An 18,569-nucleotide genomic window follows, 5' to 3' on the forward strand; every position below is an offset into this window, starting at 1 on the left:
AAAAGAGGAGGTGGCATTGCACTGTTGATCAAGGAGTCAATTACTACAGTAAGGAGGCCATATGGGTAGAACGTAAAACAAAAAGGGGGCGATCACTTGGCTGGGAGTGTACTACAGGCCTCCAAACAAACAGTCAAGGAGAGATAGAGGAGCAGATATGGAGCAAATCTCAGAGAGGTGTAAAAATAATAATGTAATAATAGTAGGGGATTTCAACTTCCCCAATATCAACTGAGATAGTCTTAGTGCAAAAGGCTTAAAGGGGGCGGAATACTTAAAATGCATACAGGAGAGCTTTTTGAGTCAGCACATGGAAAGTCCTACAAGAGAAGGGGCAGAACTGGACCTAATCCTAGGGAATGAAGCCAGACAAGTGGCAAAAGTGGCAGTGGGGGTGCATTTCGGGGATAGTGACCATAACTCTGTAAGATTTAAGGTAGTTATGGAAAAGGACAAAAATGGACCGGTAATAAAGGTACTGAATTAGGGGAAGGCCGATTTCAATGATAAAACAGGATCTGGCCAAAGTGGACTGGGAGCAGCTACTTGTAGGAAAGTCGACATCAGATCAGTGGGAGCCAAAGAGAAAATAATGAGAGTTCAGGGCCAACATGTTCCTGTTAAGGTGAAGGGTAGGACCAACAAGTCAGGGAACCCTGGATGTCAAGGGTTGGACAAGGAAGAAAAAGGAGGCTTATGGCAGATTCAGAGCGCTTAAAACAGCGGAGGCACTGGAGGAGTATAGAAAGTGTAGGAGGGTACTTAAAAAAAATAATTAGGAGAGCAAAGAGAGGAGATGAAAAAAAACTGGCGGGCAAGATAAAGGAAAATCCCAAGGCATTTTATAAGTATATTAAGGGCAAGAGGATAACCAGGGAAAGAGTAGGGCCCATTAGGGACCAAAGTGACAATTTGTGTGTGGAGCTGGAGGACATAGGTGAGGTTTCGAATGATTGCTTTTCATCTGTGTTCACTATGGAGAAGGACGATGTAAGTGTAGAGATCAGGGAGGGGGATTGTGATATATTTGAACATATTAACATTGAAAGAGAGGAAGTATTAGCTGTTTTAGCAGGCTTAAAAGTGGATAAACTCCCAGGCCCAGATGAGATGTATCCCAGGCTGTTAAGTAAGGCAAGGGAGGTGATAGCAGGGGCTCTGACACAAATTTTCAAATCCACTCTGGCCACAGGAGAGGTACCAGAGGACTGGAGGACAGCGAATGTGTTACCATTATTCAAGAAAGATAGCAGGGATAAACTAAGTAATTACAGGCTGGTGAGTCTAACATCAGTGGTAGGAAAACTATTGGAAATAATTCTGAGGGACAGGATTAATCTCCACTTGGAGAGGCAGGGATAGTCAGCATGGCTTTGTCAGGGGGAGATCGTGTCTAACAAACTTGATGGTATTTTTTGAGGAGGTGACTAGATGTGTAGATGAGGGTAAGGCGGTTGATGTAGTCTACATAGACTTCAGGAAGGCTTTTGATAAGGTCCCGCATGGGAGATTGGTGAAGGAGATTGGTGAAGAAGGTAAGTGCCCATGGGATCCAGGGCAATTTGACAAACTGGATCCAAAATTGGCTCAGTGGCAGGAGGCAGAGGGTGATGCTCGAGGGTTGCTTTTGCCAGTGGAATTCTGTGACCAATGGTGTACCGCAGGGATCGGTGCTGGGATCCTTGCTGTTTGTAGTGTACGTTAATGACTTAGACGTGAATATAGGAGGTATGATCAGTAAGTTCGTAGATGACACGAAAATTGATGGTGTCGTAAAGAGTGAGGAGGAAAGCCTTAGATTACAGGACAATATAGATGAGCTGGTAAAATGGGCAGAGCAATGGCAAATAGAATTTAATCCTGAGAACTGTGAGATGATGCATTTTGGGGGGACTAACAAGGCAGGGAAACATACAATGGATGGTAGGATCCTAGGAAGTACAGAGGATCAGAGGGACCTTGGTGTACTTGTCCATAGATCACTGAAGGCAGCAGCACAGGTAGATAAGGTGGTGAGGAAAGCATATGGGATACTTGCCTTTATTAGCTGAGGCATAGAATATAAGAGCAGGGAGGTTATGATGGAGCTGTATAAAACGCTAGTAAGGCCACAGCTGCAGTACTGTGTACAATTCTGGGCACCACATTATAGGAAGGATGTGATTGCACTGGAGAGGGTGCAGAGGAGATTCACCAGGATGTTGCTTGGGCTGGAGCATTTCAGCTATGAAGAGAGACTGGAAAGGCTGGGATTGTTTTCCTTAGAGCAGAGAAGGCTGAGGGGGGATCTGATTGAGGTATACAAAATTATGAGGGGCATTGATAGGTTAGATAGGAAGCAACTTTTTCCCTGAGTAGAGGGGTCAATCACCAGGGGGCATAGATTTAAGATAAAAGGGCAGGAGGTTTAGAGGGGATTTGAGGAAACATTTTTTCACCCAGAGGGTGGTTGGAATCTGGAACGCACTGCCTGAAGGGGTGGTAGAGGCAGGAACCCTCACAACATTTAAGAAGTATTTAGATGAGCACTTGAAACACCATAGCATTCAAGGTTACGGGTCAAGTGCTGGAAAATGGGACTAGAATAGTTAGGTGCTTGATGGCCAGCACAGACACGATGGGCCGAAGGGCGTGTTTCTGTGCTGTATAACTCTATGACTCTAAGGCGGTTCTCTGCTTGCCTTCAATCCTGTCCTGCAGAGATCTGGAAGAGGGTGGGGATGATATTGGGGTCCTGACCCAATGTCAGTTTCAGGGAATTTAACTTCCCTCGTGCATGCAAACCCATTTCCCATTGCCTGGGAAAACTCACCCCACAGGTGCCAATGGTTGGGTGAAGGGATGGAAGGATATTAAAGGTCAGTCAGAGGAACAAAGATCAAGTGGGATTGTTGGGCTGGAAGAAAATAGGAGTAGCAGGTAGGAAGAGAGGAGATCAAGGAAGGATTTAAACATTGGGGGGAATTATATACTCTCCTCTTGGCAGGTTTGGAGGTGGGGAAAGCATAACATTGGGTGGGATGGTGGAGGGGGAAGGACTCCACTGCCTTCCCGTCTCCACCAAAATTAAGTCCAGGGCGGGAAGACCTGTGAACAGCCTTCCCACCTGCCGCCATTTGAGACCCTTAACTGGCCAATTAATGCTCAATTAAGTGCCTCATCCCACCACCACTGCTATTAACCATGTGGCAGGTGGCCCTGTCGCCGCACGGGAAGCATGGCATGAAAAACCTGCCCAGTTTCTTCCCAGCTCTGGAGGGAGGGGTCATTCATTAAAAGGCACTTAGTACCTGAACGAGGGACCCGCCCACTGAGAGCCACTCCTCTGCTCTTGATCGTGACTCCACTCCAATATATACCCTTCACCTGCAGCCCCACCCTTCGTGACCTCTCCCGCCCTGACCTACCTGTGGTCTGGGTCCAGGACACTTCTGGGCCTTGGGTAGGTTTTCCACAGGCAGCAACCACTGCCTCCACAATGGCACTGCTCAGTGAAACAGCTGCCAGCCTCTGATTGGTCGGCAGCTCTCTGAGGGCAGGACTTCCATCTTCAGGGTCCTTTATCCCATGGAAGGCCCGCCACTGCCCACTTAAGTACAGAATTTGTACTAGATTCGGTGGGACTCCCACAAAAGAGGCGACGCGGGGCTCTCTGCATCGTTTTTTCTGGATGTTGAGACCCCTGTCGCCAGCATAAAATCCCAGCTATTATGTTGAGAATTTTAAATTTGAGATGTTGGGGCACTGGGAGCCAATGTAGGTCAGTGAAGAAAGGGGGAATGGTTGAGCAGGACTTAGTGTGGGATAAGAAAAGGGCACAGAGTATTGGTTGATTTGAAGTTAATGGAGGTTAGGAGGCTGGCCGAGAGAACATTGGCACAGTCAAGTCAGCAGGTCACAAAGGGGAGAGAGTTTCAGATGAGTAGCGCTAGGGAATTTTGCAAGCTGATGCTTACCGTACAGTTTAAAATCTGTGATTGGAGAAAGTGCAATTCCGCACTTGAAGAAGGCATTTCTTTTGTCGAACTCGTTTTCTGTGGTAAGCAGCATCAAACTCATATAGCCCCCATAAGCCTGGAGAGAGCAGACAAGAGAAGTTAATCTTTTACATAATGACAATTAATACCTTTAGTATGAGTGTACAAAAGTGAGACAAAATCATAATTCCCATAGAGTTCAGATCATTCTGCTCATGAACAAATTGCTGGAATTGTAATGACATTTTTTTTACGTTATATGAACGTTATTATATACATTATCTATTCCTGTTGGACTGTAAAGCTTTCCCATTATCATTTACTCCGCGAAGATATTTGCGGCAGTTTACATTGACCAATGCAATCACCTCACAACTTTTTAAATGCCTCTCCTTCCTCTCAATATCTCTGTAATGCACTATTTTCAAAAGTAATTGTTTTTTTAAATTCCTCTGTTGGATGTTTAGTTTTAGTTTAGTTTAGTGATACAGCACTGAAACAGGCCCTTCGGCCCACCAAGTCTGTGCCGACCATCAATCACCCATTTTATACTAATCCTACACTAATTCCATATTCCTACCACATCCCCACCTGTCCCTATATTTCCCTACCACCTACCTATACTAGGGGCAATTGCTAATGGCCAATTTACCTATCAAACGGCACGTCTTTGGCATGTGGGAGGAAACCGGAGCACCCGGAGGAAACCCACGCAGACACAGGGAGAACTTGCAAACTCCACACAGGCAGTACCCAGAACTGAACCCGGGTCGCTGGAGCTGTGAGGCTGTGAGCTGTGAGCCACTGTGCCGCCCTTGGGCGTTACTAGTAAGGGCAGTACTTATTGCCCATCCCCTTCTTGAACTGCTGCAGTCCATGTGGGGGAGGTACTCCAACAGAGCTGTTTGGGAGTAGTGGGGGGGAGGTGGCGGGGGAGTTCCAGGATTTTTACCTAGTGATGATGAAGCAATGGTGATATATTTCCAATTCAGGATGGTGTGTGACTTGGAGGGGAATTTACAGGTGGTTATGTTTCCATATGCTGACTGCCCTTGTCCTTCTAGGTGTTGGAGGTTGAGGGTTTGGGAGGTGCCGTCAGAAGAAGCCATCTTGCATTTGATACACACTGCAGTCAGGGTGCGCTGATGGTAGAGGGAGCGAATGTTTAAGGTAAATCCCCTTAAGAATGATGGCTAATATGGAAACTGTGCCACTGCACTGCTGGTGACTGTCGTATTCCCAAGTGATGAGGTAAAATTTCCTTTGTTAGCACAGAAGAACAGGTTGGGGCTTCATATCTGCTCTAGCATGTTCTTGCCATAACTCCGGCCAAATGTTGGTTTTACTGTGGGCCTTTTAAGGATCAGAGTCCTTCTTCCAAGGCAATTGATGCCTGAGGAGGCGGGGAGGGCAAGATGTGGGGTGAGGACTTGGAATACCAGGAGTCCCCTTGTCCTCAGCCCTTAGAGGAATCCGTTGACTAGGCCATCAAAAGGTGCCAAAGGGTTTCAGCTGCGGGGGAAGCACAATGGGGTCGTGGTCTGGACTCCTGATGATAAAGGGGTAAGATGTAAAAATGGGGGTCACTGGGGAAAGATAAGTTCTTTCTGCAGGAACCCTCCTCGTCCCTACTGCCACCAGCACACTTCACGACACCACACTTCAACACCAGTTCATGAGGCTGTATAGTTCCCAAAATTCACCTCTGTTGCCATTGACACCTGCTGAAGGTATATGAATCAAAGGACCTCTCCACACCCAACAAATACTTGGTGGCTCAGCAGCATAGGCCTCATGTGGGTATATCCCAGCACTTAACCCAGGAGGCTCCCCAACTACTCCTGGAGATTTTGTGTTCTCCATTGTACGTATGATCCAAGAGAAGCCCATTAAAGTCAATTACATCAGCGGCAATGTTCATTTACAAGGTGACACTCCTGTTCAGAACCCAATTCATTCTACAGTATTTGATGTGTCTTTTGACTCCAGATTACACAGAAGTCAACTGTCTCCTCTTATCTCTGAGGGGTAGAAATTCCTTGATGCCATGGTCTCGGCCACAATGGGGATGATGTGGCCTCAACACATATGCGCCCGAACTGGGAGGTCAGAAGCTGGCCCAAAAATTGGGCAGGTGTCTGTCCTTTTACAGAGGCAAATTTCGGGCTGTCTGCCTTACTGGCAGTGACCATAGACAAGTGCCGGGGAGAGTTGGTTGGTTGGGAGGGTTGGGGGGAGGTGGGGGCTGTGTGTTCGGGAGGTGGAGGACAGCTGGCAGGAGTGCTGCAAAGTCAAGAGGCGTGCTACCACTCCTCCTGACTCCAAATCAAAATGAAATAAAAATATATATGTATTTAAAAATTTTTTTTGTTAAGTATAACATTACCTGTCCAAAAACACCAACTCTGGTTTTGTCAATGAATGGTTCCTTCAAGAGGATCCTGAAACGGAAGCATGAAACAGATCAAATTGAGAACACTAAGGATCCTGTTTTATTTTGTCAAATGCTATTTATAACAGGTTTTTTCCTAGCTGTATGATGGCAAGCGAGCATCGTTTTTAAACTGTGGAGGAGTATAAAATATCCAATGGTACAAGGGAATCTAAAAATAAGGCAACGGGGTAAACTTAATAGATTTAATATGTTATAAAAATTTTAATGGAGAAAATAAACAGACTTCAGTTGGACAAATCTCCAGCAACTAATGATTTCCACCCCCAGGTTATTGAAAGAAATAGCTAAGGAAATCACAGATGCATTAGTCATAATTTTCCAAATCTCACTAAGTTCAGGAACCTAGGATTGAACAATTGCAAATGTCACTCCATTATTTATGAAAGGAGAGAGAGCAACCAGGTTACTATAGATCTGTTCCCTGAACATCAATTCAGAGGAAGTTACTGGAATCTATCATCAGAGACAGAGTGACTGAACACGTGATAAGTATCAGTTAATCAAAAGAATCAGCATGGATTTGTGAAATGTAGGCCATGTCTGATTAATCTGGTTCAATTTTTTGAGGGCATCACTAGCATAGTGCATAGAGAAGTGTCAATGGATTGTTGTCTATGTGGACTTGCAGAAAGCATTTGATGAAGTTCCTCACAGAAGATTATCAAAAATGACAGCACACAGAATTGGAGGGAACATTGTGACATGGGTCAGTAATTGATTGGGAGGTAGGAGACAGAGAGTAGGAATAAATGGTTCACTCTCTGCTTGGTGGGAGGTGACAAGTAGTGTTCCTCAACAATCTGTACTGGGGCTTCAGCTTTTCACCATATTGATTCATGACCTAATTGGAAGTTGTTGTTGTAGCAGCAAATGTGGTACATGACTAATTTTGTACCCAATGTATGAATGACACTGCCCTCCGCACCCCCCTCCCCCCGCAATCCGGGATAACTAACATCCAGACCCCATCCGTATATGCAATCTACTTATCATCCATAACAGAGGAATAGCAGGATATCTTGCTATTATACAAGAACATGACAAGATATAAAGAGAACATGCAAGTTAATACTTCAGGTATAACCCTTCATCACAAACGTTCTGATATTTTTTTTTATTCATTCATGGGATGTGGGCACCGCTGGCCAGGCCAACATTTATTGCCCATCCCTAATTGCCCTTCAGAAGGTGGTGGTGGGCTGCCTTTTTGAACCACTGCGGTCCATGTGGGGTAGGGACACCTACAGTGCTGTTGGGAAGGGAGTTCCAGGATTTTGACCCAGCGACAGTGAAGGAACGCCGATATAGTTCCAAGTCAGGATGGTGTGTGACCTGGAAGGGAACTTGCAGGTGATAGTGTTCCCATGCATTTGTTGCCCTTGTCCTTCTAGTTGGTAGAGGTCGCGGGTTTGGAAGGTGCTGTCTGAGGAGCATTGGTGCATTGCTGCAGTGCATCTTGTAGATGGTACACACTGCTGCCACAGTGCGTCGGTGGTGGAGGGAGTGAATGTTTGTAGATGGGGTGCCAATCAAGCGAGCTGCTTTGTCCTGGATGGTGTCGATCTTCTTGAGTGTTGTTGGAGCTGCACCCATCCAGGCAAGTGGAGAGTATTCCATCACACTCCTGACTTGTGCCTTGTAGATGGTGGACAGGCTTTGGGGGAGTCAGGAGGTGAGTTACTCGCCGCAGGATTCCTAGCCTCTGACCTGCTCTTGTAGCCACGGTATTTATATGGCTACTCCAGTTCAGTTTCTGATCAATGGTAGCTCCTAGGATGTTGATAGTGTGGGATTCAGCGATGGTAATGCCATTGAATGTCAAGGGGAGATGGTTAGATTCTCTCTTGTTGGAGATGGTCATTGTCTGGCACTTGTGAGGTGCGAATGTTACTTGCCACTTATCAGCCCAAGCCTGGATATTGCCCAGGTCTTGCTGCATTTCTGCACGGACTGCTTCAGTGTCTGAAGAGTCACGAATGGTGCTGAACATTGTGCAATCATCAGCGAACATCCCCACTTCTGACCTTATGATTGAAGGAAGGTCATTGATGAAGCAGCTGAAGATGGTTGGACCTAGGACACTACCTGAGGAACTCCTGCAGTGATGTCCTGGAGCTCAGATGATTGACCTCCAACAACCACAACCATCTTCCTTTGCGCTAGGTATGACTCCAGCCAGCGGAGGGGTTTCCCCCTGATTCCCATTGACCTTAGTTTTGCTAGGGCTCCTTGATGCCATACTCGGTCAAATGCTGCCTTGATGTCAAGAGCAGTCACCCTCACCTCACCTTAAGGTAACACCTGATATGCTAATTCACCCATTCTCTCCACAGAAACGGACTGATCTGCTTAGTGTTTCCAGCAGTTTGTATTTCTGTTTCAGACTTTCAGCAGTTGCAGTTTTTTGCTTCTCATTTAAATAAGTCGAAGGGTTACATAGACTTTCCTGATTTGAAAATTTCTCGTGTTCCGATATGAATACTGTCGCATAAGGTCGTTGCAGAACTAAGCATTGCAGCCCAGACTGCACTGAAAACCTTGCAAGATTATTTATTTGCATAGATTTGCAACCTTTTTTCAACAAATACAGCACTGCAGTTAGGTATTAGGGCACGAGGAGCAAATATCCTGCCATCTGAACCTTCAGATACTCACACTGATCTGCTTTTAATTGTATTTATAATGAGCAGATCCATCTACCTCAAGGATTACAAGCTTCCCACAGGCAACAAATTCATTAACAACACTGAATCTGGAAGTAATATTGCCAAGTACAAGTCTTAGGCATATTAATATTTGTTATTTGCATTCTGGCTTCAAGCCCTTTGCATTTGGGTTCTTGGAGCACATTTGAAACAGCCTCAGGAGATAATAACAAAATTAATGAGCATTTGATGAGACTACATGAAAAAATAACCCAATAGGACTTTTTCTACTAATAGTTATTTGTTCAGAAACACATCGGAGGTGGCTTTGCAATGTTTATCATCAAAAGGTACTTACTTCAAAGCATCTGTTTGATCCTTTTCTTCCACAGTCCCCAGGTTTTCCTTTATTTCATACAAGAGTTTAGTGCCTTGAAAACCACTGCCGCGACCATCGAATTTTACCACAATGATGTTAAATGAACTAACAAGCACAGTGGCCCAATCTACTTGGAACTGCTCTGTGACAATCTGGCTACCAGGACTATCAGCACTGTAAGAAAAAAAACACAGATTCGTTCATCAGTTGAGGGGGGCTGTTTTTACACAAGTTGTTGGATCTGGAACACACTGCCTGAAAGAATGGTATTGAAAGCAGATTCAGTATTCAATTTCAAAAGTGAATTATTTGACAACGAAACATTTGCAGGACTATAAGGAAAAAGCAGGGGGCGTGGGTCTAATTTGATCAGTTTCAAACAAATGGTTCAGGTTCCATGGGCCGAATGCCTCCTTCAGTGATGTATAATTCTATGATAACACTGCTTAGCAACAGAAACAAAGGGCGGAAATTAATACTCCCGCGAAAACAGTGGCGGCCCGTCCGTGCGGGCAATCTTCTGTTTGGCGACTTATTTAAATGGCTGGGGTGGACCGCCCCCACCCCCACCCGATGACGTAGAGGGGGTGGGCTGTCCATCCCCAGCAATGACGTCAACTGCCCGTGCGCAGGCGCTGACGCCAATTTTTAAAGAGCTTCGAGACCTACCATTCAATTTAAATATTTAAAGAAACACAATAAAAAACATTAAATACATTTATTTCAACCCTCTCCCACCCCCCCAATAACTATATAATTAATTACTTGCCTTCTCCCCCTCCCAAAACACTTACCTTGATCATCTGACCTTCCCTCCCCCCCACTACCCAAGAGCCAGTTACCTGCAAATGGCAGAGCGTCAGTGCCGTAGGAGGCTGCACATCCAGGCATATAGTCTCGGTCCTGTGTGCTCTGATCCACAATGACCTGAGGCCTCATGGCCCCCATGGCAGTCCCTTGTCTGCAGCTGTCAAGGTCGCTGTCGTCCTGAACCTCTAGGCAACCGGGTCATTCCAGGCATCAGCTATGGACCTAAGTGGCATTCCTCACTCAGCATCTCATCATGTCATCAGGTTGGTCATGGATGCCCTTTTCAGGAGGGCAGGGGACTCCACCCACTTTGAGACAGATGGGCCTACGCTGGCACTGAGGGCATTGGGCTCAGCCTCCATCGTCGGATTGCCCCAGGTGCAGGGTATCATTGCTTGCGCTCATGTGGTCATCAAGGCATCCAATGACCAGCCAGTGAGATCCAGCAACAGGAAGGCCTTCCACTCCATCAACGTCCAACTGGTCCACACCACAAGAGCTTCCTCTATGTGTGCGCTCACTTTCCTGGCAGCTGCCTTGACTCCTTCATCCTCTGCCAATCCAGGCTGCCTCAGTCCTTCACTCAATCCCTTAAATTGCTTGGATGGATCAAAGTGGAAAAGGGAAATCCCTTGAAGAAATGGCTACTGACCCCTTTACAGGAGCCTCAGACAGAGGCACAGAGGTGTAACAACCAATGCCACCTGCTCAGCAGGCCAACCATTGAGCAGGCCATTGGGTTTGTGAAGATTCGATTCCAGTGCCTGAATCGGTCGGGTGGCACCCTCCAACGCGCTCCTGCAAGGGTCTCAATCATAATGGCCATCTGCTGCACTCTCCATAACATGGCCCACCAGAGGTGTGGACCTTGAGGACAGTGAGGCCCTGGAAGGAGACAGCTCATCGGGGGAGGAACAGGAGGTAGGAGAGGAGGAGGAAGAGGGGACAGAGGAGGATGATACTGAACAGAGAGGTGCCCCTGCTGCATGATGAGGTGGCCTCTTCCAGCCACCCTTTGGGAAGAAGACCTTCCTCCTCTCCCTCACGGCTTCCAGCAATAGATCCAGGTGGGTATCAATGAAGCGAGGGTCAGCCCTGCCCTTCGTGCCAGGCCTCCAGCTCCCCTGTGACATCTCGCTTCCCTCTGGTGAAGTGGAAGGCAGGTGTCTTCCTCAGGCCAACCAGCAGGCTCAGTGATGGCTGCCGTGGAAGTCTACATGAGCTCCACACATGAACTGACCCACTACCATTTTCAATCTCACTGGCTCTAAGAGGACAGGAAACCTGTCTCCTTACCAATTAAGGCTTTCCCACGTGAAAATTGTAATCTGCATCACTTTCCCACAGGAGGAAGATTTCAGATCCAAAATCAGACCTGGTTCCTGTTTCCCATCTACATAATGAAAATCTAGCCCCTTATCTCAGCAACAAACTCATAGGACCATGAAAACCTAGGTCTATGAGCTTGCCTTTGGGACAAGGGAGTTATATGTAGGAGTGTGAATGCCATGAACTGTTGCGTGGATGCCGATCTCATGGAATCCAAATTTAAAAAAAAGATAGTTCCAGCATAAGAACAGCTAAAGATTCTCCTTGTGTAGTGTGTTAATTCCTTAAAAATCGCCAGTGCTGAATGTTATACATACGTAGAATTAAGTGCTGAGGTATTGGATCATAAGGCTTAATTTCCTCTGAGTGTTCGCACTAAGTTGCTGTGCGTTCTATTTCAATGTGGTCAGCAGCCGTTTAAGGTACATGTTATATTTAGGAGGCTCTAAGCATTATTAATCACTTTGCTATTATAAATTTCAACAATAATCCATGGCCTTCATGATAAATATTTTATAATTTATGACTGAGCACTGTAATAGCATTCAAACCAGTTATGTGTGCATTATTATTTATTCTTGGGATGTGGGCGTCGCTGGCAAAACCAGAATTTATTGCCCATCCCTAGTTACCCATGAGAAGGTGGTGGTGGTGAGCCGCCTTCTTGAACTGCTTCAGATGGGCTGCAGCGGTTCAAGAAGGCAGCTCATCACCACCTTCTCAAGGGCAATTAAGGATGGGCAATAAATGCTGGCCTTGTCAGCAACGCTCACATACCATGAAAGAATAAAAAAAGCGTCTGTGGTGTAGGTGCATCCACAGTACTATTGGGAAGGGAGTTACGGGATTTTGACCCAACAACAATGAAAGAACAGTGATAAATGTTTCCAAGTTAGGATGATGTGTGAGTTGGCGGGGAACCTGCTGGTGACAGTGTTCCCACCCCGAAAGAATCCTGTACAATTTTGGACCAAATCTGATAAGCAGAACTGATTTATGCTGGACACAGAATTAACTGCAGGTTATTTTTATAGATAAAGCCTCAATGATGTTCATCATCTTGAGATGTCAGCTGCAAAGTGGCCTGCCAACATTCCTCCCTCAACTCTCAATTTAAAAAAAATCAACTGATCATCTGACTCATTGCTTTTAGTGGGATGTAGCAGGCACAAAATGGCTGCTGTGGTGCCTAGGTAATAGTCACTGCCTCGTAAAGTAATTCCACATAATAAGATCCTGTATTAATCCAGGTATTTTCAATAGCTGCTGTCAGTAAGCATGGAATTGGTCAAACATCATAAAAATGCCCCGTCCCTGTGTAAAATTAATCTACATAGGAATTGCTTGACGAAAAAAATACCAAGCTCCATCTGGTGCACCTCCTACCATCTTGGTCATCATGTGATATAAAAATAATGAAGCTGTTAACTAATTATTGCAATCAATCTCTATCAATTAGTCTACAACAGACCTAGAAATGATGTGAGGAGAAGTGGTCAAGAACTTTGGGAACCACAGGCCCATTTTTCCTATTTCTGATGCAATTGAAATCTAGGTAGTCTAAATGAATGAATACTGAGTGCTCTGACCTGGAGAATAGAAACATTTAAATCACTAAGCCCCATCCCAGCCATAAGTCTAAAATAATACTCACACTATAAGTAACAAAGGATATTGGGACATATTTGAGAATGCTGCTGGCTTGATAATTTGCATTTTCAGTGCTGAAAAATAAAAATACAGTTGCATTAACGTTAACAATGCCCACAACAATCAAAAAGTGAAACACTTCACCAAGACTATTACAGCTTGAAAAACCACAGGCCCAATGCACAACTCTGGGCTTTTCAAATATTCCTGTGACATAGGTTAGGGAATAAGGCAAAGAAGAAAAATGTACAATTGAAAAAACTATTTTCATTTTAATTAGACTGGTTAAGCTACCTTTTACTTCCTTTAAGATGCTCCTTAAAACCAATCTTTGTCCAATCGGCCCTAATATCTCCTTACGTAGCTTGGTGTCTAATTTTGCTTTATAACGCGCCCGGTTTTTTTATTCTTTCACTGGATATGAGCGTCGCTGGTAAGGCCTGCATTTGTTGTCCATCCCTAATTGCGCTTGAGACATGGTGGTGAGCTGCCTTAGGAACATAGAAACATAGGAGTAGGAGTAGGCCATTCAGCCCATCGAGCCTGCTCTGCCATTCAATACGATCATGGCTGATCATCCACTTCAATGCCTTTTTCCCACACTATCCCCATATCCCCTATGTCATTGGTATTTAGAATTTTGTCAATCTCCAAACATACTCAATGACTGAGCATCCACAGCCCTCTGGGATAGAGAATTCCAAAGATTCACAACCCACTAAGTGAAGACATTTCTCCTCATCTCTGTCCTATGTGGCTCTCCCCTTATTCTGAAATTGTGTCCCCTGGTTCTAGACCCACCAACCAGGGGAAACACCTTACCTGCATCTACCCTGTCTATCCCTTTAAGTATTTTGTAGGTTTCAATGAGATCACCTCTCATTCTTCGAAACTTTAGAGAATACAGGCCCAGTTTCCCCAATCTCTCTACATAGGGCAGTCCCGACATCCCGGGAACAAGTCTGGTGAACATTCGTTGCACTCCCTCTGTGGCAATAATCTCCTTCCTAAGGTAAGGGGACCAAAACTGCACACAGTACTCCAGGTGCGGTCTAACTAAGGTTCTGTACAATTGAAACAAGATTTCACTACTCCTGTACTCAAATCCTCTTGTGATAAAAGCGAACATACCATTAGTCTTCCTAATTGCTTGCTGCACCTGCATGTTAGCTTTCAGTGACTTATTGACGAGGATACCCAGGTCCCTTTATACATCTACACTTTCTAATCTCTTACCATTTAAGAAATACTCTGCACATCTATTCCTCCTACCAAAATGGATAACCTCACATTTTTCCACCTTATATTCCATCTGCCACGTTCTTGCCCACTCACTAAGTCTGTCCAAATCTCCTTGAAGCCACTTTGCATCTTCCTCACAACATACATTCCCATCTAGTTTTGTGTCATCCGCGAGCTTGGAAATACTATATTTGGTTCCCACATCCACATCATTGATAGAAATTGTGAACAGCTGGGGCCCAAGTACCGATCCTTGCAGTTACCCCACTAGTCACAGGCTGCCAATGGGAGAATGACCCGTTTATTCCTACTCTCTGTTTTCTGCCTGTTAACCAATCCTTAATCCATGCCAGTATATTGCCTCCTATCCCATGTGCTTTAATTTTGCTAACCAACCTCCTGTGGGGGACTTTATCAAAAGGCTTCTGAAAATCCAAGAATACTATGCTCACTGACTCCTCTTTATCAATTCTGTGAGTAACATCCTCAAAAAACACCAACAGGTTCGTCAAACATGATTTCCCATTCATAAATCCATGTTGACTATGTCCAATCAGAACATTATTATCCAAGTGTCCATTTATCACATCCTTTAGAATAGATTCTATCATTTTCCCTACTACTGATGTAAAGCTAACAGGTCTGTAGTTGCCTGTTTTCTCTCTCCCTCCCTTCTTAAATAGTGGGGTGACATTTGCTACCTTCCAATATGCAGGAAGCACTCCAGAACCTATAGAATTTTGGAAGATAATCACCTTTGCATCCACTATCTCCATAGCTACCTCTTTCAACACTCTGGGATGTAGAATATCAGATCCTGTGGACTTATCAACCTCCAGCTCCATTAATTTCTCCAATACAACCTTCTTACTAATACTAATTTCCTTCAATTCCTCATTCTCCCTAGTCCCTTGGATCTCTAATTCTGGGAGATTTCTTGTATCTTCTTCAATGAAGACAGACACAAAGTAATCATTTAGCTTCTCTGCCATTTCTCTATTCCCCATTATAAATTCTCCTGACTCTGCCTATAATGGACACACATTTGTCTCAGCCAAATGTTTCCTTTTTACATACCTATAGAAGATTTTACAGGCCATTTTTATATTTTTTGTTAACTTACATTCATATTCTATTCTCCCTTTCTTTATCAGTTTCTTGGCCCTCCTTTGCTGTATTATAAAACCCTCCCAATCCTCAGGTTTACTACTATTTCTGGCAACTTTATAGGTCTTTTCTTTTAATCCTATACAATCCTTAACTTCCTTTGTTAGCCATGGTTGACTGCCTTTTCTTTTGGGGTTTTTGTGCCTTGAAGGAATATATAGTTGCTGTAAACTATGTAATAATTCTTTGAAGACTATCCATTGTCTATGCACTATCATACCTTTTAATGTATTTTCCCATTTTACCTCAGTCAATTTGCCCCTCATACTTCCATAAATTCCTTTGTTCAAATCTTATACCCTGACTTCAGATTGAACTACCTCACTTTCAAACATAATGTAAAATTCTATCATATCATGGTTACTTATGCCTTCTTGAATCGCTGCAGTCCATCTGGTGTTGGTACACCAACAGTGCTATTAGAAAGGCAGTTCCTAGTTTTTGACCCAGCTACAATGAAGGAACGGCAATATAGTTCCAAGTTAGGGTGGTGTGTGGCTTGGAATGGGAATTTGCAGGTGGTGGTGTTCCCGTGCATCTGCTGCCCGTGGTGGGTGTAGAGGTCACGGATTTGGAAAGTACTGTCAAAGGAGACTTGGTGAGTTGCTGCAGTGCACCTTGTAGATGGTACACACTGCTGCCACTGTGTGCCAGTGGTGGAGGGAGTGAATGTTTAAGGTGGTGGATGGGGTGCCGATCAAGTGGGCTACTTTGTCCTGGATGGTGTTGAGCTTCTTGAGTGTTATGGGAGCTGCACCCATCCAGGCAATTGCAGAGTATTCCATCACACTTGTGGATGGTGGGCAGGCTTTGTGGAGTCAGGAGGTGAGTTACTCGCTGCAGAATTCCCAGCCTCTGACCTACTCTTGTACTCACAGTATTTATATGGCTGGTGCAGTTAAATTTCTGACCAACTCTCAGGATGCTGATGGTGGGAGATTCAGCAACGGTAATGCCACTGAATGTCAAGGGGAGATTTTTAGAATCTTTCTTGCTGGAGATGGTCATTGCCTGGCAATTGTATGGTGCAAACTTATCAGCCCAAGACTGAATGTTATCCAGGTCTTGTTGCATGCGAACACGGACTGCTCAAGTATCTGAGGTGTTGTGAACGGTACAGAACACTGTGCAATCATCAGCAAACATCCTCACTTCTGACCTTATGTTGGAGGGAAGGTCATTGGTGAAGCAGCTGAAGATGGTTGTGCCTAGAGCACTACCTTGAAGAACTTCTGAGGCTGAGCTGATTGGCCTCCATCAACAACAACCATCTTTTTTGTGATAGGAAGGACTCCAACCAGTGGAGAGTTTTCCCCCTGATTCTCATTGACTCCAGTTTTTCTCGGGCTCTTTGATGCCACACACGGTCAAATCCTGCCTTGATATCATGGGCAGTCACTCTCATCTCACCTTGGAACATTTTATTCCATTCAAAGTGCTATATAAATATAAGTTGTCGTTATTGTTGTGCTCTGTACCTGCCGATTTTGTGTGTACATCCAAAACCAATTTCACCCCATTGATTCAAATCACAAGATACATACATCTGATGAAGGCCATTCAGCCCATCCTAGCTTAATCATGTAGTTCTCCTATCAAAGCATTGAGCTTTTTTAAAATTCATTTTTGGGATGTGAGCGTTGCTGGCAAGGCCAGCATTTATTACCCACCTCTAATTGCAGTGAGAAGATGGCGTTGAGATGATTCCAGGATTTTTGTCTCCACTATTCTACTTGAACCTCTAGTTGATTACTCTGTGTCAAAAAGAAGCTCCTGACATTCATCCAGAGTTTGCTTTTTGCTAATTTGAACTTGAGCTCTACTGCATCGTTATCGTAGTTTGGTTTGAAATAATGTTCTGGATTTACTTTTTAGGAACATGGGAAATATTGGATGAAGGAAGGACTAAGGCCCATCTGGCTTTCCTTCTAGCATCCTAGTAATTGCATGATAAGATGATAATGGAGTAGTTGACCAATTATAGTGATTAATCTCTACAAAAGTCCCAGATATGACACGAGAAAAACCCCAGTGGTGGAGAGCTTTGGGGACCATAGGTCCAAAGTCACCTGTTCCTTCCAAGCATGGTTTACTTTCCACATGTCATGTCACAAATTAGTCATATGCTGTATCCCAAAGAGTCATTTTCTGAAAATAATCTCTCTAATTTACATTTTTCAAACTTTTTGCTATCTTACCAAGCTCTGCTCTGTTTTCTCCTTGCAAGACTGAAAAGCTCAAAGATTTTCCAGTCTTTTCTCATAACTCAGTCCTTCGCTGCTGGTGATCTGTCTCAAGGTGCTTACTGGAGTCAATAACATGTCCCTGTGTACAAGTGAACTACTCTCACATGAAAACAGAAGGCTATATCACCTGAATCATTTTCTGGTGCTCTGGGTATGTTGCTTGAGTGCACAGGGCTGGAATCCCGCTTTAAAGACATCTGCAAACGCGACATGAAGTCCTGTGACATTGATCACAAGTCGTGGGAGTCAGTTGCCAGCGATCACCAGAGCTGGCGGGCAGCCATAAAGGCAGGGCTAAAGTGTGGCGAGTCGAAGAGACTTAGCAGTTGGCAGGAAAAAAGACAGAAGCGCAAGGGGAGAGCCAACTGTGAAACAGCCCCGACAACCAATTTTACCTGCAGCACCTGTGGAAGAGTCTGTCACTCTAGTATTGGCCTTTATAGCCACTCCAGGCGCTGCTCCACAAACCACTGACCACCTCCAGGCATTTACCCATTGTCTCCCGAGACAAGGAGGCCGAAGAAGAAGAAGAAGAAGAAGATAAAGCTGTCTCCCTTCAGGCATCTGTTGCAAATGAACATGTGACACAGCTCGCTTGTTTGCTGTGCATGCATGGCGTCTGCGTCATGGACACATGTCTCATACGTCAGTCTCTCTTCCTCTCTCTCC

General features: G+C 44.8%; 1 protein-coding gene across 2 annotated transcripts in view; it reads right to left on the minus strand.

Moving 5' to 3' along the window:
• The window catches only part of dpp6a (dipeptidyl-peptidase 6a), a 1,544,902-nt gene that overhangs the window by 35,225 nt on the left and 1,491,108 nt on the right, over nucleotides 1-18,569 (minus strand). For both annotated transcript variants that reach the window (XM_068015021.1, XM_068015020.1), the window contains exons 19-22: nucleotides 13,250-13,319; nucleotides 9,436-9,630; nucleotides 6,364-6,418; nucleotides 3,957-4,074 (exon numbers count right to left, since the gene is read on the minus strand). In XM_068015021.1, the coding sequence (XP_067871122.1) occupies nucleotides 3,957-4,074; nucleotides 6,364-6,418; nucleotides 9,436-9,630; nucleotides 13,250-13,319 (438 nt within the window). The remainder of the gene's footprint in view (nucleotides 1-3,956; nucleotides 4,075-6,363; nucleotides 6,419-9,435; nucleotides 9,631-13,249; nucleotides 13,320-18,569) is intronic.

Source organism: Heterodontus francisci, chromosome 2 (assembly GCF_036365525.1).
Source record: "Heterodontus francisci isolate sHetFra1 chromosome 2, sHetFra1.hap1, whole genome shotgun sequence".
NCBI lineage: Eukaryota > Metazoa > Chordata > Chondrichthyes > Heterodontiformes > Heterodontidae > Heterodontus > Heterodontus francisci.